Here is a 22389-nt window from a genome sequence, read left to right as displayed (position 1 = left end):
TCCTTATCTCACATCCCTTTGTCAATTCTCAGACTCAACAGTTGTGTTTACTTGGTATCTAAGGGAAAGAATTCAAAGAACTGTGTGCAAGGGAATAGGTGCAGAATTCCAGTGTCTCAGCACCCAGTCCAAGTGGGTTTCAGCTCTTTTGCATTTGGCTAAAACTGCACTAAAAAGGACACTTCTCTGTGAAGCAAAGTCTCCATAAATCTAACTTGAGTCTATTAAATTTCTCTGCTAGAACAAGCTCTTAGACTGAGTACCCAAAGGTGCTTAATTAACGCCCATCAGCTCACTCTCTGGCTCCCTGCTCTGCACTGCTTTCCAGGCTGCTGAGCCCCAGCAAGCACAGACCCTTTGCACACCTCAGCCACATTTTGTCTGCACGTTTCCCTGCAGACAAATTGAGCAAAAATTACAAGGCTGAAGGCAGGTTAGGCAAGGCACTGCCAGGGAACCCAAAGAAGGAGGGATGGCTTCCTAGGGCATTGAGGGCCACCACCCAAGAGCAATGGAAACAGGTGGGGGGGGGGACAAGTGAAGTGGTAGCTCAACAAGGAAGGCTTTTGCCCTGCATTCACACCTCCAACCCCAGCCCTGGGGCCTCCAGCCTCTCCTGGCCCCATGGAGGGCTGGCATCTGCACACAGGAAACCTTATCTCTACAGTCATCACAAAGAACATTCTTGGCTGGTTAAAAAAAAAAAAGCAGGAAGTTACAGTAAAAATATTTATGAATGAAATGAAAAACACTTCCAAAATTATTATAGCATCTCTGGTCTTTTTTGCTCTAGTTTTACTAATGCATCAGGCTGGTTGAGTTTCCTTGGAGGGAATCACAAGATGGGGGGAAAAAAAAGCTTCCATTTCTTACTACCAATTATCATATGACAAATGTTTGCTTCTAAATTCAGGAAACAGCTAGGAAATGACTAGTGGATTAAACCATAAGAGAATAAGAGACTACAAATAATTTAGGCCCTTGGAAGTAGTAAATTATTAGGAAAACCTAATCCTCTTACCATGTGGGAAAAGAGGCAAGGTGGAGCTTGCTCTAACTGCCTGCTCCCTCCCTTTGGCTATGCTTTGCTTTGTTTTGCTTTTGAAGACTGCTGCTTGGACTCAGCCTTTGGTCTTGCAACAAAACCCTGCACTGATAGTGCACCCACTAGAGAAGGAACAGCCTGCCTCCCTCTTGCAGCAGCTGACTCATCCCATTCACTAATTTTAGGATAAAAGCATGACTAAGGAAACAGTGGAACACATTCTCTCTCTCTCTCTCTCTCTCTCTCTCTCTCTCTCTCTCTCTCTCTCTCTCTCTCAGAACTGGGGACAAGACAAGGTCTACCCAAAGGTATATTCCCAACAGCAGGGAGCCAGGGTGAGCTGCAGCAGCCTCCTCCCCTTAAACCAGGAGCACAGTCCACATTCAAGGGCTGTGCTTCAGCATCCTGTGCAACTCCCTGGCACCAGCCTGCATGTGGCCAGCATGCAAACCAACACAAATGAGCAGAGGAAACAGAGGCAAAGGCCAGTGAAAAGCACACCAGGGTGCAGCTGTCAAATGACTTGTGCAGCTAGACTTTAACCCAACTGCTTCCAGAGAAAGGTAGTAAATTCATCTGGGATTTTATCAGGGCAAGAACAAAATGGTGTTGCTATTTATAAAACACAGAGATAAAAACATGATAACCTGGGGCTGGAGTTGTAGCTCAGCAGTAGAGCCCTTGCCTTGTACACATGAGGCACTGCGTTGGATTTCCAGCACCACATATAAATAAGCAAATAAAATAAAGGTCCATCAACAACTAAAAAAAAAAAAAAATTAACAAAAAACTAAAAACATGATAACTCTTTAAAAGTAAAAGAAGCCACAATGAAACACTCATGTGAAGAAATTACCCTACCAATATTCTTACCAGCAACTCAATTTTTAAAAAATATGAGACTATATTCTTCATATAGCAACATTCGGTCAGGAAATAAACTAGAGGGAAAGTGAATTACTTATTTATTTGTTTGTTTTTCCCTCTTGTGGTGCTGGGGATTGAACCCAGGGCCTTATGCATGCAGGGCAAGTAATATACCAACTGAGCTATATGCCCAGCCTCTGGAAAATGACTTGATACTAAGTATCTACATAAAAAAAACTTATGTCCTTGGCTCCTTAGAAATGGCCCTGTGCTCTCTCTACTTTCTTGTGACCAAGGAGCTGCTTCTTCCTCTATACCTTTCCACCATGATGGTCTGCCTCACCTGGGGCCCAGTCAGCCATCTAGGGACTGAGACCTCAGAAACCATGAGCCCTCCTCAATATACACACACACAAAAGAGAGAGAGGGAGGGAGGGAGGGAAGGGGAAGAGAGAGAGAGAGAGAGAGAGAGAGAGAGAGAGAGAGAGAGAGAGAAAGTAAAAATAAAAAATAAAAGTGGTCCTTGCATGTCCTAGCAGAGAGCAGGGTCATGCCCTGTGGAGCATTTACCTACACAGCACTGCCAGCTCAGACAAGCCTCAGCAAGGACCTTGGCAGTGCACACCCAGAGGCTGCAGTGCCCTGGTCACATTTTCCAAGTAAGTATCCCACGGACAACTGTATTAACAAAGACTAAATGGGCCAGCAAACAAAACTGTCAAGAGCGACAGTCCCACCAGGCAAGGGGGGCTAAGGGGCAGGGCTGGGAATCTGCCAAGTAATCTTGGTGCCTGTCCCACTGGATTCCGGCTCCTTCCATGTAAAATGGAGGAAACAGCAATATCAACTTCTGAAAGCTACTACAGAATTAATGAGATGGCCTGTAGAAAACACTCAGCTCTCAGTTCAGTTTTATCCCAAATAGTAAGAAACAGATATTTCAGCAAAGATCTATTATATCTAAGGTTTAAAAAGTCCCCTGGGCCCAACCATGTGAACCTGCCACATGGCCAATGCCACCACCAAGATGGCTGCAATTCTAGATGCCACCAGAAGGCACAAGGTCAGGGCCCCAAAATGCTTTTTCCCCCATGCTCAGTCACACAGAAACAAACCCTGACATTATTTATATGGCCCTGAAGAGTTTGCAACTTCCCCTTCAAGAGAATGAGACAGGAGTGTGTTGCAGGGCAGGTGTGGGGAGGCTGGTTGTGCAGAAGGGAGAAACACAGGAAGACAGAGACACGAAACAGGGAGAACAGAGAGTCACTGCAAAGCTTTGGGTCCCCCCCCATACTGGCCCAGGTCCCACCCAGGTTTCAACCTTGTCTTCCCAGTGCCCCAAAAATGGTAGCAATGATTTCAGTCTCCCATCCCTTCTACTCTTTTTCCAGGGAAGATGTGAATGAACAGTCATGAGCCCAAAGTCATTCTGGAGTCTAGAGCAAAAACACAGATCTAAAAGCTGGCATCTGTTCACTAAAGGCTGGATTCAGTGGTGCTGGGATATGTGGGGCACTTAGCAAATACCAGCTAAAACCCTACCTGCTCCAGCCTGGGAGTGGCCTATGGATGCGTGTCACACTCCTTTTTCTGAGGCCTTCGGTCCTCAATTCTCTGCCAATGGAATGCTCAGAAGAAACTGAGAACCAGTCCTCAAGTAGTTGCCTAATCCTAAGCCACTTCTCTAGATTTTCCTTGCCACGCTTATTTTACTTCTTCCCACACTGACACTGTAATATCACACTAGCCTGATATAAGCAAAAACTTAAAATAGGTTAGAAAGACAGGGATAATCATGTATTTTTCTGACATTTGGGATTTAAAATATATTTTAGTGGTTCTCAAATATTAAACTGGGTATTCTAGCAAGTATCTGAATGCTACCATATTTTGTGTCAATGATATGTTCCTTTAAAAACCTAAAACACTTGCAGAAATCTGCAGCTACCAAGGTCAGCTACATAACTACTAGTTCAAAAAGTAAAGCCATTAAATTATACCCCAAGGAGGCCCAATCTCTAGGACTCCTGCTGAAATAGTAACGTTTGCACTAATCAATATAAATTACGATCGATCAATTATAAGCAACCTTTTTTGTCTTCCCCTGAATACTCACCTCCTCAAGAAGTCGAGTAACAGCATCTATGTCATTGTATGTCTTAGTCATCTGGCCAACTCTTTCAGCACATAAAACTGTAAGAAACAGAAGTCACAGTGAGACTGTGGTGCCACAACCCCACCCAACAAATGGTACATGTAAAACACTGGCCCTGAAATTGTCTCTGCTTATTAGGCATGAAGGATAATGGATTTTGCTGGGTTCAACCCACACTGTACTCATCACCCCAGGGGTCTCATGTCCCAGTTCCAGTGAGGAAGCCCAGGTTTGTGACAGGGAGAGTTGTCATGGAGTTCCTATGAAGCCCTGACTTCAAGGTGAGGTCTGGTGGTGGCAATGAAAGAGGGTCTGGCCTCATACAGACTCAGCAAATTGAAGTGAATGGGGAGGAGGTCAGCAGCACAGCTCCCATGAATCAATTTCCATAATTCCCATAGGATCCAGAGCCTATTGACTGTACAGATTCACATTGAGAGAACGGGAGCTTTCAGGAAGCAGCAATTGGTTTAATTACTGAACAACAACCTTAAACTGGTAATTTCATAATAGCACAGGCCCCTTCTTCCCAAATGGCCTCAATTCTAAGCCTACACAACCAGCGTTCATACCAGGAAACTAGGGTGATATATATATATATATTTTTTTTTTTTAAAAAACACTACTACTATTGTTGCTGTTGCTGCTACACACACACACACACACACACACACACACACTGTGGTTTCATTACACATACTCTTCACTGTGGTCACAGAGGGGGCTCACAAGCTGCTTTAGGACTATGTGTCTTTGTTCTCCTTCTAATGAAGAAAAGGGTTGTGCAAGGAAAGAAGTGTGCCAAAAAACAAAACAAAACAAAAAACAAAAAACTCAGAGTTTTTTATTTTAAATCAGTGGCAAAGAATTGATTTGCAGTTCAACAAACACAGAGAAGGTAGCACAGGTTTTCTTCTACAGGGGACAGAGTGAATGTAAATGGATTCAGGGCCAAAGTGCAAATTTCTTAAACCTTGTCACTTTGGTGCTAAATAAAACTTCTTAGTAATGCTTCATAACTAAAACACTGGAGAATAACTCTGTTAGGAGTGGATGCTTTCTTAGTGGTCCAGCCCATTCAGTAATAGCCCATGCAAGGCATTAGGAATTAAAGTGTATTAGTAACTCATATTCAGGGGCATTACTAATGGCAAACTGTAACTGGAATTCAATAGGTCTTTAAATATTTTATTAAATGCAAGTAGAGATCATCCTAGCAAATGAGCTCAGAGAAATCTGAGCTGTTGGAATGATTTTCTAGCTTAAGGAGGAACCTTGAAATCTGGTCCTGAATCTGAAACCGACCAGACTGAGTCCTCCAAGCCAGGAGCCTGGCCCTCTGCCCCCTGCCCTCCATTCAGCACTTCCATGGCAGGATACCTCCTGCCTGCTGCAGGGATACTCATGGCCTGAGCCATTTCCCTTTCCCTTGCCTCATACAGAGTTGCCAGGGAGGGAGTGGCAAAGGACATTTATAAGAGTAGGCTTCAATCAGAATCTAATTTGATGTAGATGAAGTCCAGCTCTAATTGCCCTAGATAGTCCATCAGCTCCAGGGCACAAGAAATCCTATGTGAAGATTCCTACGCCACCACCAGGAGTTAATTTTTCTCCTGCATAGATGTGATGTTCTTCTAGAATAAGTTTCAGAGCTGCTATTTCTCTAGCATTACATTAATCAGAGATTACACTTAAACCTTTAGAGCTCCATTTGTGAACCAAGATCACTGTAATTATTCATACAGCCAGTCACATGTAACCACATGTAGTTGTAAGAAATTAGAGAGGGATCCCGCACACCCTGGAGTCAGGTTCCCTCAATGGTAACATTCTGCAAAATTATCACATGTCACTACAACAGGAATACAACATTGACACAATCCATGCATCTTCCTCAGATTTCCCCAGTTTTACCTACAGTGTGTGTGTGTGTGTGTGTGTGTGTTTGTGTATCCGACCAGGTGTACATGAAGCTCTGTACAATCTTCAGCCTGTGCATGTTTACATATCTACCACCACAAGGATTCCTTGTGTTGCCCTATTATAAAGCTAATTTCAAAAAGCTTTAAAATACCTCAGCAATTGAACCCAACAAAAATACACAGCTACGCCAATGATCTTGCTAGCATCACTTTATCAGGCACCCACTGACACCACACACATAGTGAAAGGAGGCTGGGGTGCCCCTTCACACCCCAAATGGCACAACTGTAGCTGGGGGGAAGGGACAGGGTTCAGAGACCCCCATAAGTACAAGGACCTTTGACTGAATCTAATTAGACAAGTCAGAGGTGTAAGTGAAAACCTACTGCCTATTCTATTGCAAGGAAGTGTGTTATTATTCCAGTTATAGTTTTAAAAGTACATATTATACCAATTTGGAGGGAGAGAGAAACGTGTAAATTTATAGTATTCAGTAAAAAAAAATTAAGGATAGCCACAAAGAAGCTGATATTTGGATACATTCACAAATCTTAATTTTCTTTTTATTCTACAATAACCATTGGGGGGATTACTTTAAATACTTTTCAGGGAAAATATATAGACAGCCACAATATAAGGTTCTAGGGTAGTCTCCAAGCTTACTTTTAAGAGAAATTTATACCAGCAACAATAGAACTTTTTTTTAACAATTGACAGATAATAAGTGTACACCTTCATGGGGGTACAGTGTGGTGTCTTGTGCCTTTCTACATCATGTAGGGGTCAACTCAGAGTGCTCAGGTTATCCATCTGAGCAGATCCCACTGAGAATACGTCTATGGCCAGGTCATTCATAACCCTCTGTGTGGATTCTCTCTAGTAATCCTCAGAGCAATATCATGGGGTGGGCACTTTCACCAACACCATTTTACAAATGGAGAACTGTGGTCCAGAAAAAGGAAATAACTCGCTCAATGCCATACAGCTAGCAAGAGCAAATGCAAAACAAGAACAGTGTCCCCAGCAGGAGCATGGCTAACACCTATGGTGCCCCTATGCTGTCTCTCAGGACATGATATTCCTTCTGATTGAACCTTCATAGCAACCCTGCATGGCAGGTGGAGTTCTAGCGGTGACTCCATAGATGTCAAGAACACAATGTCACAGAGAATGGGGAGAATGGGGCTGCACTGCAGGGACTGATCCTAGGCCTAGGCCAGTCTGACAGAGAGCCACAAAGGACACAAGAGAGAGGCCGGGGCTAGAATCAGTCAACAGTGCTCAGGATGTGTGTGAACAGAGTAAGAAGCCCTGATGGTATTGGGGGAGGAAGAGTCTTGACTTTGAGGCTTAGATTTTTACAGGAGACAAAGGCCAGGAGGCCTGGGCAGGTCTCTTAATGGCTGAGTCTTGGGTTTCCTCTTCCAAGAAGCAAGGGGGCAGAGCTGAGACCAATGAGGCCAGGAAAATAAGAAACCAAGCCATTAGAGTTTAAGATAAGTACAGGCTGTGCTTTTCAAGCACCAACTTTCTAGACACTAAATCTACAACAAACCGTGGCCAAGTTTTTCTCTCTGTAGGAATGGTGTTTCAAATGGAAGCTCCTTTTCTGACCCAGAGAGCACTACCAAGTAAACTCACTTCCAATGCCCCCAAACAAAACAAAAAAAGAAGATAAAGGAACAGCCCCAAACCTCCATAATAACTAACACATTAACATTATGGTCTAAATCCTAGAAAAAGAAATTAAACGTACCCTGTCTAGGTCATCAAGTAGCCACGTGACACACTTATGTAGCCTCTAGTACTAGTGAACTCACACCTAAACAGCATTCATTATCATCACCAGGCTCTATGCCCAATGAGTCAGGTCACCTGCCCTCCTGGGGTGCAAGGGAAACAGGAAAGCCAGGGAGAGGTGTCTGGGGGTTCAAGGCCTGGGGAGCCTCTCTACAGAACTTTTATCATAGGACAATGAAAAGCCACTGCAGGGTTTTTCAAAGGGAAAGTGTGAGGTCTGTATTTCAGAAAACATTTTGATCTCATTGGGGAGCCATGGGGGAGGGGATGCAAGGCAATTTACAGTGACCAGAGTCCTGACTGCTGGACTAATCCAGGAAGGTCCTGGCTAGCAGTGGAATAGAGTGAAGCGGGGTCTTTCCATGAGATATCTGTGAGATCAGATAAAGCAGGAGGTGAATCACAAAGCACAGGATCTGCACCTCTTGCCAGACGAGGGGGACAAGAGCAGTCTACCTCCTAGGTTTGATGTCCCCCTTTCAGATGGGCACATGACAAGTCAGAAGCAACATGGAACTTGCCCAGTGAAACCAAGGGCTTTGTGAAAGTCATATCACTGCAGGATGATGTGCCAGGCCCACAGGGCTGACCACAACCCATAGTGGCAGGACCCCTCCTTTCCTCCCGCCAGCATCACAACTGGGTGCCACTGGGGCAGAATCCACTTTGAAATGAGGCGAGAATCAAGTGCTCATTTTGGGGAAGGCAGACAGAGGAAGGTATCACGAGGGCAAGGTGGAATGAGTAGGCCTGGGCTGGCTGATCAGAGGGAGGGAGATGTGTGTTTGGGCTGTCACGGCTAACTGGGTTGCGGGGGCACCACTCTGAGAGGTGTTTTAGTCCAAAATCCAGTAGTGCAACTTGGATGAAAATTAAACCACGCCCCAAACAAATTGGAGAATAAATGCTGGCACCCATTTTCCACCTCCTACTCACTGGCATGAGATGATAGTCAAAAAAATTCTCAAGTATCTATGTGGGCAGGCCCCGAGTAGGAACAAGTCCCTGCCCCAGGCAAAGGAGCCCTGGCCAGTAGGAAGCTCAGGAGTAACTGGGGGTGAGGGCCCGGGTGCAAACCCACAAGGGAAGAAAACAACAGTGATGGGGAGACACTGAGGTGCAGGGTGGGAGCCGTGGGAGGGCTGTCTGCAGCAGCCAGAGCTGAGACCCAAGCAGGGAACTTCAGGTTTTGTCCTCAGCAACATGTTTTCCTAAGGGACCTCAGCTCCATGTCACATGTCACATTAACAGGCCTGATAAGCCCCCTTGATGCTTCCACCAACCCTATTTGTGGTCTTTAAGAAATATTAGAAAACCTCACTCCTCCTTCATTTTGGTAGAAGGAGCAAATAGCTCTCATCACCTCTTTTTCTTTTTAATTGTTCTAATTTGTTATACTCATCTCATCTCTTAAGCTACTTCAGATAATTCAGTTTCTCCCATTAATGTCAGTGTGATACATCTATATGTTTTTGAAGTGAATAAATAAGTCAATAATTTACTTACCATACATAAATGTATATGTTGTGTGTCTTTGTGTAAAAAAATAAAAACACCTCTGATCCTGCCTCCTCCTAACTCTAAGAAGACCCAGAAGCCATATCCACAAATATTCTTGACTGTCCATATATTTACATTTGGGGTTGTTTGTATTCTGTTTGGCTTATAGGGTCATTACTTTCATTAAAAAAGATTCAATTTGTGTTTTAGAATCCAAATACTATATAATAATTTTTCCTTCTATCATCTGTATCGTAGAATTTGTTTCAATTTATTAATTTTATTATTACAGAAAATTTTGTTTTCTATAGTTTTTAATTATAAAAAACACATGCATATTGAATAAACTTTCAAAATATATATACGCCCCTAGGATTTCTGATATGCCCAGTCAAGGCAGAACTGGTAATTAGGTGTCAGAAAAATGAGTACGCCAAGCACAGTAGGCCACACCTGTAATCCCAGAAGCTCAGGAGGCTGAGGCAGGAGAATCTCAAGTTCAAGGCCAGCCTCAGCAAAAGCGAGGCACTAAGCAACTCAGTGAGAACCTGTCTCTAAGTAAAACACAAAAAAGAGCTGGGGGTGTGGTTCAGTGGTTGAGTGCCCCTGGGTTCAATCCCTGGTATCTAAAGAAAGAAAGTAAGAAAAATGAAAAGTCCACAAGGCAGTGGAAGGGCCCTCTCTCACTATGACCAGCAGCAGCAGTTTTCAAGATGAAAAAGTATCATTCTGTGTGGCCCTGGACACTCAGGGAAGGCAACTTACTACTTACTGTCTGCCCTGTCACAAGGTGGAGGGTGGAGGTTCAGAACCTGAGAGCCCAGCTGAAAAGCTTCCCATAAAATCCTACATGAGTCACCATTCAAGCCAAGTTTCCAGGCATTACAAAATAGATGTCCTTTAAACTCTTGTCTCTGTGCTTTTGAATTTAACTAGATACTACATAGATAAGCATCTTCATTTTTGCACAAACTTAATCCGGTAACTTAATTGCTTAAAAAAAATCAAACCATAAATAAATCTAAATGCTAAACAATTGTCAACTTTACCTATGACTCCTTGGAAGTTGACAAAGGAAAAAGAAAAGTCAGGCCAAATCAAGTCTCTTGACCACAGCTGTCAGAAATTAGCCAAGGGATGGGAGACACCACCAAGAACCTTGGCTCCTTCCTGCCTTGTGTTTTTGTGGGGAGTGTTGGAGTCTCTGCAGATGAAAATTGTGAATCACAAAGATGAATGTCCTTCCTTCAGAGGTGGTGACTCAGAAATGTAACAAGAATGACAGCACTGGGTCAATTCATCTTTTTCAGGGTCTGTCCCCTTATCACACAGAGCTTTGCAGCATGTGGATCTGGGAGATCCAGGAAGAGTAAAGGGTAACTATCTGGGGCATATAGTGACCACTGACCCTTGCTCCCAGGGCCCTGAGTAGAGAGCTTCCCATTCTAGGGCCAACTGAGATGGGTCATTCTACAAACTCAGGCTCACCTTCAGAGACTGGGGTAGGGGAGTGGGGAGGCAAGATCAGCTCAATGTCTTTTCTAGATTCATCTAGAGTCCTCTGGAAGAATTGAATGACATTCTGCTAGGGTTTCTTTGGTTAATCACTTTGAAAAATTCCACTTTGAACATGTGTAAGCTAGAAAGAAAGTGACATATATGCCTTCATTGAAGTAATTCAAGTCTCAACAGGCTGGTCTATCAAGTGTTGTCTGGAATCCTGAAAGTTTTCTGGGCTTCTCTCTCTCTCAGTGCAACCCACAGGTAACAGATTCTGTCACTTGCTTTCAGAATGACCCAGAACTCACAATTCCCCTAGCACTGCCCAGGTCATAAACTCAAATGGGGAGTTAAGGAAACCTCCATGAAGAAGATGACACCAGAGGTCAGGTGCTGGATAGGCAGCTCATTATAGAGTCACACTGGTGCAAAAGGCCGAGCTGGCTGAATTAGGGTGAAAGTACAGAGTGTCCAGAAGGGCTCCTCCTATTCTGTGCTGAACACCAGGCAAAGGAGGCACCTGGCTGTGGTCCCCTGACAAGTGTCCAACAGACAGTCTGTAATTACTTGGATTTGAACTTGAGCAGTGAGGAAAGCTGGACCACTTGAAAGCAACTGGAATCTGGAACAAAAAGTTGGTACAACCTTTTGCTCCTCTAACCATTGCTGAGAGGAGACCTCACAGGCTTAGCCTCGGCTACTGAGGGAGCCCCCAGAAAGTCAAGTACAGCAAATGCCAAGCTCAAGAATACCAAAGTCCTCAAATAAGTCCCTCTGAGGCAAAGGAAGAATGTGTTAAAAATTTGATTTTAGGGGCTAGGGTTGTGGCTCAGTGGTAGAGTGCTCATCTAGTTAGTATGCATGAGGCACTGGGTTCGATCCTCAGCACCATATAAATATAAAATAAAGATATTATGTCCACCAAAAACTAAAAAATAAACATTAAAAAATTTGATTTTACATAACAGATGTCAAACACTCAAAATATATAATAAGTCTTGGAAGAAATGCAATCATGACATTTTTTACCCTCCACAAGTGGAAAATTCTTTTTAGTTCCTTGTGAGTTGAATCCAAGAATAGATAAGGTCTGGATGGCCAATTCTTGTCTATTGGCGATAAGGAAGGCATCTTATTTTTCATTTCCAAGAAGTATTTTTGCACCTGTGTTGGGTTTGAGAGAAGATACCAGATGAGGAAAATATATCAGAAAAGGCACTGTTTTACATGTTCTATGATCAAATGAACCTCCGTCTTCAGTAGAATTTATCAAGTTTTAGCTCATAGAACTTTGTAACTCCTCTGGGAAGTCTCTAGTCCATTCTTTCATATCAAGTAGAGAAATCTGAGCTCTACCAAATGGTTAATAGAAAAGAAAACTACCTCAAACAGTCACACGAACACTAGTGTTAACATCAGTCAACACTATGTAGCTATACTGTCAAATAAGTAGCCACTAGGTATGTGTGGCTATTTGTATTAAAATTTTTGGAAATTCAAATAAAATAAGATAAAAAATTGGGTTCCTAGTCACACTACCACATTTCAAATGCTCCATAACCTCATGTGCCAAGCAGATACTTTATGTATCTCAAAGTTATAGAACATGTTCATCACTGCAGAAAGTCCTGGTGGACTGCACTGCTATAGAGAACACATGGTCCCCAACCTAGCAAAGGTTCAGCTTGTGTTTTTTTTTTTTTTTTAACTTTACAATGATGCAAAAGCAATGTAGATTCAGTAGCAACTGTTCTTTGAATTCTGGTCTTTTTCTGGACTAGTCACATGTGGCTCAAGGCTCTCGAGATGCTGGGCAACAGTAGTGAGCACGGATGGCATCCAGTCAGCCATGCAATCAGGAGGGTGCACAACTAAAACCCTGCCGTGGGGTGTGCTGCTAGGCTATGTTTGGTAGGTTTGGCGTACTCAGTGTATTATCTATATCATATTTTCAATATATGATGAATTAATGGGAGTCCTCCATCATTAAGTGGAGGAGCATCTGTATATAACGTGCCAGGCACTGTAAGAGTTTCATAGCATTATCCCATTTCAATCCTCATAACAGCTTGGAGGTTAGTGCTATTATTACACCCATTTTACAGATGACCAAACAAGGTTTGCAGAAGCTAAATAACTTGCTAAAGTAACAAATCTTAAGCAGCAATGCAGGCCCATCCCAGTGTTTGCACTCTTTTCCCCACTGCATTCACTTCTCTAGAAGCAAAGGGCAGGATCCAGCCTCACCCAGTCTTGCTTTCCTTTACCCCTAACTTGTTTGCCCTGCTGCAGCTCTTGAGGTTTAACAGAGAAAGAGTCTGACTTTCCTGATGAATCACTTTCCTCCAAGTTTTTTCTGTCAAAGAAGATGACAATTTTATGAATCAGGTATGGGCACCTACCATCTTTCTGACACAATTCTCCTGAATTTGGGACATGGAGAATGATACAAAAGATTATTAACTCTGTTCAGTTATGATTTAAAATCGTTACCAAAAGGGGCTGGGGATGTGGCTCAAGCGGTAGCGCGCTCGCCCGGCATGCGTGCGGCCCGGGTTTGATCCTCAGCACCACATACCAACAAAGATGTTGTGTCCGCCGAGAACTAACAAATAAATATTAAAAATTCTCTCTCTCTCTCCTCCCCTCTCACTCTCTCTTTAAAAAAAAAAAAAAAAATCGTTACCAAAAAAGACACTTAAAAAATTCACAATTTACTGAGTTTACTGAGTTGGTATTAGCAAGTTCTTAATCCAATAAGGTTAATTAGCCATACATATAAAATGTCAACTTACAATTCTCTGAAGCATAAACTCATAGATTTTCTTTCCAGCATTAGCTCTGAAAAACTTCCTGTATTCTCTCTGTACCTTTAAGAAGATAAAGCAGATCTGTGGTTACAGCGTGGCCAGCATGTGATCACAAGGATACACCTCTTTTTTAAAAAAAGACAACTTGTGAAACAAGCAATTTATAAGTATCCTTTCTGGATTGAGTAAACTAATGAAAGCACACTCAAATGGTAGATCTTAAGTCAGAGAAAAAGAAATTGAGAGATGAAAAATGATAATATCAAAATGAATGGATGTTTTAAATACCATTAGTAGGTTTTTAAAATAGATGATTTGACAAGAAACATTTGTGCAAATTTGCCACAAATTAAAATACACTTCAGAAAATATTACATAAGATAATCTCCCTTCAGTTTTTTTTTTTTTAACAAATGCGGGGGAAAGAAATATCTGAGGAACTATATTGATATTTCCAAAAACCTTGCATATGAAGACAGAACTTCAGTGTTGTACACTGAAAACTGAATGTGGCTAAAAATAAAATAGTTATTTTTTAGTATTTTATTAAGTAAAAAATAAAATAGTAAGAAGCTTTTAAACTACCATTATCCTCCGTTCAATTTACACTTAATGTTATCATAGCACTTAAAACATATATTATGGTTTTGATTCACTCTCCCTTGCTACATTGTTTTAATTTATTCTGTATACTGTCTAATGAAGAACAATAACTAAATGAGGAGTTTCTGAATGAATGATACAGCTAACTTTGAAGTTGAGAAATATTAAATTTATTATCATCCTAATATAAATGGGAGAGCCAGGATATAGCAAAATATTACTCTATTTGAATAATCTGGAATTAAGTAGCTTTTTCTTTTGTTGCCAATTTCTTAGGTTTAAATGCACATGTTCAAAATATTTCTACATTAGAAAGCTACCAACATACTAACCAAACTCAGTTTGTACATAAATATCTTACTCGTTAAGACTGTAGATTTCTTTTATAATTTTCTTGGGTTTAGCAACAGTGAGCCCCATTCCTACAAGTAAAGGACCTGGTGGGCCAGAGTGGTCACTGTTGAAGAGACAGGCATGTTCCAAACTGCCTGAGTCCTGCGGTCCCATGCCACCTTCCACCTGCTGCTTCTCTGTCACTAGGTTGGTCCCTCTGGGCATCTGAGCCCCAGACCCACTATACACAACTGAAGATTATTAAGGTTTAAAATTTATGCCATATGCCATAAAGGCAGTTCCTCCTTGTATTTATATTCCACTTATAATTTCCCTTTCAGCCATGGAATTGTTAGATTCACAAATATTTTGAATCTCCAACTTATGATGCTAGAAGGGATATGAAGAAATTGAAAATTTCCTGAAATTATAATAGTTCAGGAAAGCACACAAATTAAGGTGGAACAAGTTGCATGTGAACATCTTTAAACAAGGGATTAGAAGTTCTGCTGTGGTTAGTTCTATCTAGTTGAAACTCATTGTAATAACTGAGCTCACTGCAACATGCTTTTTGATATTCTACAGAATAGGTCATTTCTCCCCAAAACATAAACAGTAAAAGGCTGGTGATAACATGCTGGTATATACAATGGAGACCTCTCGTGGGCACCAGGAGTCCTAAAAGGTCCGGGTTCAGTGTACTTTACAATCATTTCCAAAAAAAAAAATCAAATCATTTCAAAGGGCAAAGCTATTGTTCATATCAATATAATCTGCTTTTAAGAAAAAAAAGGTAAAATTAATTTCATTTTTGGACTCCAAAGAAGTTTAATCTTATTTTGTAACAATAATAGTGGTAACACCTTAAAATATTTTTGCCTCATTGGAAACTGGGGGAAAAGCTATTTAACTTCTGCTAAAATGACATTTAATATCTACAAGCTGAATTTGTATAGCAGGTTGCTAAATGCACACCTTGAATGCAAAAACATTTGAAATAATATGCAATTAAACCAAGAACTGAAGATAAACGTATTTATTACTGATAGAAATTATCACAGAGTAAGAATCCTGACTCAATGTTGTTTACTTCCCTTCTTTTTATGAAAATTACAATGCAAATTAGAAGATGTGACTAAAATGGAAAAATGTTTAGTTTTGTTTGGCATCTAAAAAAAAGCAGTTAACGAACTTTTTCAGAATTCTTCAAACAGAACATCTGTTAAATTCACATTTAAGTTACTTCTTAATTACTTCAAAAATTACTTCATGAGTATTCAGGATTAATAAGGACATTTTAAAGTTTATAGGCTGAACTTTCAGGGGAAATTGTAGAAAGTTCAAAGATTCAGGGATATTTCTAAGGGTTGTTCAGATTCAGAGTCAATGATTTCTCAGTTAATATTTAAATGTTTAGAATAAGATTCAGTGTTATCAGATTAAAGTAAAAATAATGAAGAGGAAATACAGTATAAAAAAAGAGGGGGTCTAATTATCCCCAGTAGGCACTATAGATAGATGATTTTGGATGATTCCTTAAGGTGATTAGTAGTTGAATATTAAGAAGGCCAAATCTTCACACTGTCTGAAAGCCATTTTGAAGGTTTCAAAGCCCAGTCGTATTTACATATTTAATTATGTGTACCCTTGTCCTACTGCAGCAATAAGCATCTCTCTGGAATAAAACCCTGCCCTAATCACAAGGCATTTGAATTTAAAGTTCTCATTAACTGCAAGATCCACTGATCTCTGTCATCTCATTCATGAAAATCCATAAGTTTACTGACACAAAACCCTTTCGTGTCTACGCTGAACAGTTAAGATGATGCTTGCTTTGAAGAATGCTGGACTCCAAGCAGCCTTTAGAGGAGCAGAAGAGGCAGATGCAGGCAAAGGAAACCCGCTATGCCCAGGCTGGTGATTGTGGGTGGCTGGTCAGTTTCAGCTCCACCATTGTGCTCTGTCTCATGATTTAAAAAAAAAAATATGCTCAAAAGATTAACACAAAATTAAACTCAGGTGACAAAGGATCTTTCATAAAATATGCCACATTGTGTACGACTTGACACCTATTAAATTACAATCACAAAAATATTAGCATACATGTTTCTTCTCAAAAAGAAAAATCAGGCAAGATGACATTTTATAGACTGTGCAGACCATCAGCAAGCATTATCAGTAGTTCTTTCAGGGTTAGTAGGTGCTAGGCTTTACAGAGTTCACCCTGGGCAGAAAGAAGTGGTAGAGGAAGTACCTTCAGTCCAAGCCAGTAAGCCCAAATGACAGCAACCGCATGCTTACGCCTAGCCTCCTCCTTCAAGCGTTTCAATTCCCTTCGAGCCTAGAATGTTTTAGATAGTAAATAAAAGAGACAGCCCAATGCAGACAGCACAAATGACCAGAAAAAGATACCCCACCAAACAGAAAAGCCAATTTATGAATAGGATTCCAGAATGAAAGAAGAACAGAGCAAAACCACTTCAACCCAAGGGATTGGTGTCAAGCTGGTGAGGCTGTTGGTGATTCTGCTCCAGAGGAGGCAATTTGTGTAGCACCCAAATTGTGTAGCAGGGACAAGGTCATTGTCCCTCACCCACCTGCCCATTCTTCTCCTTTTTTCCCCCCTCCTGTTCTGGCTCTTTCTTTGTTTCTTTCTCTACTCTCTTATTCCTTATTGAAGCCTTAGAATGGTGAGTGACACAGTGTCCACTAGATTTTCCCTTTTGCTGAGAGTACATGGGGCCACAGAAGCTGTGAACCTCATTTCAATGAATAAAAAGGCAACTCTCATGAACAACCATTTGCAAAACTGAGAAGAATAAAGGTTGCTTCACTGAAGTGCAAATTAAAAAAAAAGAGAGAAAGAAAATTTAAAAACTCAAAGAATTTTTTCCAGTTAAAAAATTAGAAGTAGTATGTGTAAAAATTAAATGTTAGCTAAGGTCCCAAACAGGGAAATATACTGAAGATTGAAACAAGGCAAAAAGTGAAATAAATACCTTTCAGGTTTGTAAATTAATCTTAGGGAAAAATTAATGCATGCTATCTTAAATGGAAAAAAATAGGCTTAATTTTTTAAGACATCACATAGCACATGACTGGAAATAATCTTCATTAGTGGAGAGATCTCAGCAAAAGAACATCTATAAGTCCTTCTGCCCCTGCGAGGACATTTCCCTTAGATGACAAAAGGAACTAGTTTTTTTTTCACAGATGTTTTAGGAAAAACACCAATGAACAATTTTGGTTAGTTTTTGGCAAACTGAGTTCTTTATGCAGGCAAAGGTTGACTTTTCTCATTTTTTCTCACAAGATGGGCTCCTAATGTTGACAAGGTAGACTTAAAAACAGAGGACTCTGTGGATATTTGTGTCTCTAACTGGAATACACATTTTTAGCAAAGATGACCTTTGGTTTTCTAAGTAACAAAAACATCTAAAAACCTTGTCCCTTGGGGTATGTGAAATGTTCACAGAGCCCAGGACTCTGCCTGGGGATTAGGGAGAACATTTCAGGAGGCCTTTGTTTCTGAAAGCAAACAGCTGATGGTGAAATTCCTGGGATTCTTCGGTGGCAATTATAGCTAGCTTTGCATGAGCATACTTTTCTGTGAAATCAAAGATAACTCTTTTCACATGTAATATTTTGCTTCTAATAATCAATAGCTGCCACATAGAGCCAAAAAATCACAATTTCATTCATGGATTAATTTTTAAGGCATGCATTAAAGGCATTTTCATTGCCAACACATTGAAGACTAATTCAAGTCCAAATCTTAACATTCCCAACATGCCCCCTACCCCCACCCCACCAAAAAAAAAAAAAACCCTCTACAAACGCTGCCAGCATACATCAGTGGAGGGGTGGGGGGTAAGAGGGAGAAACCAAGCATGCAGGTTACTGAAGAGTTTTTCAAAATTAGCAACTATTTACTAATGCCTTATTAGTAAGCAATTAGTTGTTTTGGTCTACACATGCCTAAGCTTCCTATGCACACTACTGATACATCTCCAGGTTTATTAAATCTGGCTGCTAGGACATGCACCAGGCTGAGTCACTACTGATTATAATCATTCATCCCCTCTATGCTAGAGATAAAGATTGATTACTGCAGAATTCCAGAATGGAGTAATGGGAACTTGAGCACCAAGTACCTTAGATCCAAGCCAGTAAGCCCAAATAACTGCAATAGCATGTTTATTCCTAGCCTCCTCCTTCAGCCATCTCAGTTCCCTTCGCGCCTGTGATGCATTTGAAAAGGAGTTACAGAAAAGTTTAAGGCAGGAAAGGTTACTGCTGCTCCCCAATGGAGAAAGAAAAAGAGAGACACACCAGTCACCACCAACGGTAAATGCAGAAGCATGTGCCACCACCCCACACCAAAATGTTGGCAAGAGTGAGAGGCAAACGCGTGCTCAGTAGCTTAAGCCATTGAAACACGTTCTGCCCCTTGAAGCTGAGGGTCCATGGCTCCGTGCACGTCACTCCTGGCCCATCGCTTTCCTCTGGGCCTCTGGCCTACCTGGGTCCCATGCCAGTAGGCGGCAATGGTTGTGGCCGCCTCTTTACAGCGTTTCTGATGTTTCAGTTCCCGTAGGATTTTTCGAGCCTAGGATACAGAATGACTCAAATAAGGGAATGTTAAAATAAAAAGAAAAATATTCATAGTAACCAAGAGAAAAGTCTGGAAGAGATGAAAGTCCTAACACCCATAACCCAGTGAAACATCAACATCTTAAAGAAAGGGAAGCCCAGAACAGTCTGAGATGGTCAAGAAGGACAGCATTGAGCCTGACAGGGCAGTTCCACCCCACCCCCAGCACAGGATGAGAACAGCAGCCTCCTGGCCTGAGAGGCAACAGGAAAAATCTAACCACAGCGATGCCAGCTGACACACATCAGAGGAGAGGAGAGTTCTCAGAATGTGGTCAGGGGAACTTTAGAGATAGTACCTCTTTGATCATGACCTGTCTTGAATATAGGTGTAGCTATTCTTTTTATTTAAAAGAAGTTTTTAAAATTTGCTAATAACATTGACCACACGGATCCCAAACTGATGGCTTCTTTTCAGTAATGGCTGGGAATGGATTTTATGGAAGCCAGGGAAGTATCTGGATTGGAGGTGGACTCCAGGTCCTGCCTCTGCAGTTTTTAGCCTGCAGACTGAGTCTGAAGGTCCAGTAATGAGGTTAGGGAAGACCCAGCAGGCAGCAGTCACTTACTCTGTGTGCTCAGGTCTGCATTTTGACATTTTTTCTGTGGGACAACCAGGGCCTCCGTGGTCAGTTTAGACAAATGTCCACCAATGCTGCTGGACTCCTGGCCTAGGGTATACTCTCTGAAGAAGCCCTAAGCCTGGACGCACCCGGAGCCTCAAAGTATCCTGTCTAGATCCAGACTACTCCATAAAATCTCCCAACAGCACAGGCTCCGAGCAAGAAGTTCACAGACTTTTTCTGTACTGGGCAAGATGGTAAATATTTTTGGTTTTATAGGTCAGATGACCTCTAACACAACCACCTGACTGCCGCTGTAGTGCTAAACAAAAGCTGGATGGTCTGTGCAATGAATGAATGTGATATGTCCCAACAAATCTTCATGGCATTCAAAGCTATATTTTTTATTAAATTTTACATGTCATGAAATCACCTCTTTTGCTTTTTCTTAACAACAGTTTAAAATATGAAAGCCATTCTTGGCTTGCTAGTTGTATCAAAACAGGCCACAGGTTAGATATGGGGCATGAGAGACACAGTTCATTGAACCCTGAACTAAGCAATGGAGGAAGGACTGGAACCAGGTTACTCAACAGTGACCACTCCTTGTCACCCTCTCTCCACTAGACATGGCCAGAGTGCAGGATCTTTTAGTCATGACGGGGCAATCTGCAAGATGGTCATATGGAAATTGCTAGGCTGGGGGTGCTGAAATCGCACAGGACTCATCACAAGCATGGAAGCAATGGCTGTAAGACCTTTCTGGACCACAGCTTCCATCAAAAACCTGGGGTAAGGGAATACTGAGATCATGTCCAGTATTGTTTCAAGAACTTCCTGCTTGGAGAACAAAGCTCTCAAAAAGAAAGCTGGTTAGAAGGAAGCAGCCAAGACATGGCCATCAGGGCCCCCCACTTGGCCCATAATATTTATTCTTCCCATTGGATTGTTTACTGGGTAGGCAGGAGGCAGAGGAGTTGTCCCCTGCAGGGTAAGCCTAAATACATCATCCTGGGAAGAACCCAAAACCCCCAAATAAACAAAGCATACTTCTTTTAGACTCACCTTCCAACCCAGGATATATGACTGAATTACCAAGGCAGAACTCTTTATCTGCTGATACCTCTTTTGTTGCTGTAGGATAAAAGAGGAAGATATTAGCAGCTGTATTTATATATATATCTGTGATCCGGACACTGCAAGGCTGAGAAAGGATATTCACTCACTTAGTTACAAAGGACCCTATATCATTCACACTTCTTCTGTAAGCAAACACATCAAGAACCAAAATAAAAAAGTCTAAAATTATTACAGTAAATTCAACGTACACATCAAGATAACCAAAAATTAACTTCCAAATGGCTTAGGAACCACCCCTGTCAACACCTATTCTACACTGTTCTAAGGCTGAGCCTCATATTCTGATGGACCCATCTGCTTTTGAGTGCTTTCTCTTCTTGGTGTCACTTGTCACATGCATCTTATTGGGCCCACCTTGAATCTCCCTAATTTCCTTATAAGTTTGTTGTTTTCACCCTGCTTCCAGACAGGAAATCGGGTAAAAATTTCTGTACACCCGTATCAACTGATTGAACATTTATATATGCAGCCCCCATTAGAACAAAACCATGAAAGTAAAGATGAAAGTCTGGAGTGAGGACTGAGTAGTGAGGGAGGGAGGAACTTGGCTGTATATATATATATATATATTTTTTTTTTTTTTTGCTGCTTTTTATTCATTTGGAATTTGTTTTTTAAAACTGAAAACTTCACTTCTTCCCCTCAAACCTCCCCCACGCCCAGTGGAATTCCTAGTCACTTTGAAAATGGGCTATGTCTCTCTAACCTTTGTAAGGCTAGGAAGACAGAAGTGTCACTGTAGGAGCCCATCAGCGAGGGCCATATACACATAACAGAGTATACCTGAATTCAGTCTGTCCACCTCAAGGGCAGTCCATTCAGTGACATCTGAATTCAGAGTGCATAACATCAGCAGCAATGTCATCTCTGATTATGAAGGACAATGCTGTGTGTACATATTTGGCCTGGTAAGAAAGAGAACACCTTTCGGATATTTTTGCTTTCAAAAGTCAATTCATAAAGTTAAGAAAAGTCAGTCACATTGGTTGCTTGGAGAGAAAATGCTTAGTTGAGTGACTGATTTTTTTTTTTTTTTTTTTTTTGCTTTCAACCAGTTGTCATGGCATTGTGTAAAGAGAATCTCAGTGCCAGGAGACTGTGTTTAGGGTGAGAATTCCAAGTTTTTGGAACCTCCTGCTATTTATGAAAAGATTTTATTTTGCTATCTTACAAAAAAATTAGCATTGAAGAAAACACATTACTTTCAACATTGGGTAAAGGGTATGAAAGAAATTTTTTATGCATTTGTGATAAAATTCCAAACTATGGTCAAATCTGTGTTTAAGGATTCTACATGTTTCAGCAATGAAGGTCTCCAACATGTGAAATAAATATAAAGGTAAGGGTAAAATGTTAGAGATTGCAGCTCACCTCAATGACAGTCCATTGTTCTACTACAATGGCATCATTTCCTTTCCTGTTAAAACCTGGAAACCCAGAGCCTTCTTCTTCATAGATAAAAAATCCTTCCAAAGATTTAGGCAAATGGTCCCC

At 41.3% G+C, this 22389-nt stretch overlaps 1 protein-coding gene across 7 annotated transcripts in view; it reads right to left on the bottom strand.

Moving 5' to 3' along the window:
* The window catches only part of LOC144364815 (trafficking kinesin-binding protein 1-like), a 101754-nt gene that overhangs the window by 63372 nt on the left and 15993 nt on the right, over positions 1–22389 (bottom strand). For 3 of the 7 annotated variants that reach the window (XM_078037983.1, XM_078037984.1, XM_078037985.1), the window contains 8 exons: positions 22267–22388; positions 20821–20889; positions 19062–19148; positions 18694–18780; positions 16794–16880; positions 13589–13663; positions 11823–11957; positions 4032–4108 (listed from right to left, as the gene is read on the bottom strand). In XM_078037983.1, coding sequence (XP_077894109.1) covers positions 4079–4108; positions 11823–11957; positions 13589–13663; positions 16794–16880; positions 18694–18780; positions 19062–19148; positions 20821–20889; positions 22267–22388 — 692 coding nt within the window. In that variant the 3' untranslated portion in view covers positions 4032–4078. Of the gene's footprint in view, positions 1–4031; positions 4178–11822; positions 11958–13588; positions 13664–16793; positions 16881–18693; positions 18781–19061; positions 19149–20820; positions 20890–22266; position 22389 lie in introns of those variants that run through there. The other 4 variants (XR_013434278.1, XR_013434277.1, XM_078037981.1 and 1 more) reach the window with 3 other exon arrangements.

The sequence above is a fragment of the Ictidomys tridecemlineatus genome, chromosome 2 (assembly GCF_052094955.1).
Source record: "Ictidomys tridecemlineatus isolate mIctTri1 chromosome 2, mIctTri1.hap1, whole genome shotgun sequence".
NCBI classification, from domain to species: Eukaryota; Metazoa; Chordata; class Mammalia; order Rodentia; family Sciuridae; genus Ictidomys; species Ictidomys tridecemlineatus.
Note: the sequence above shows the minus strand (reverse complement) of the source record. Positions and strands in the feature narration are given on the sequence as shown.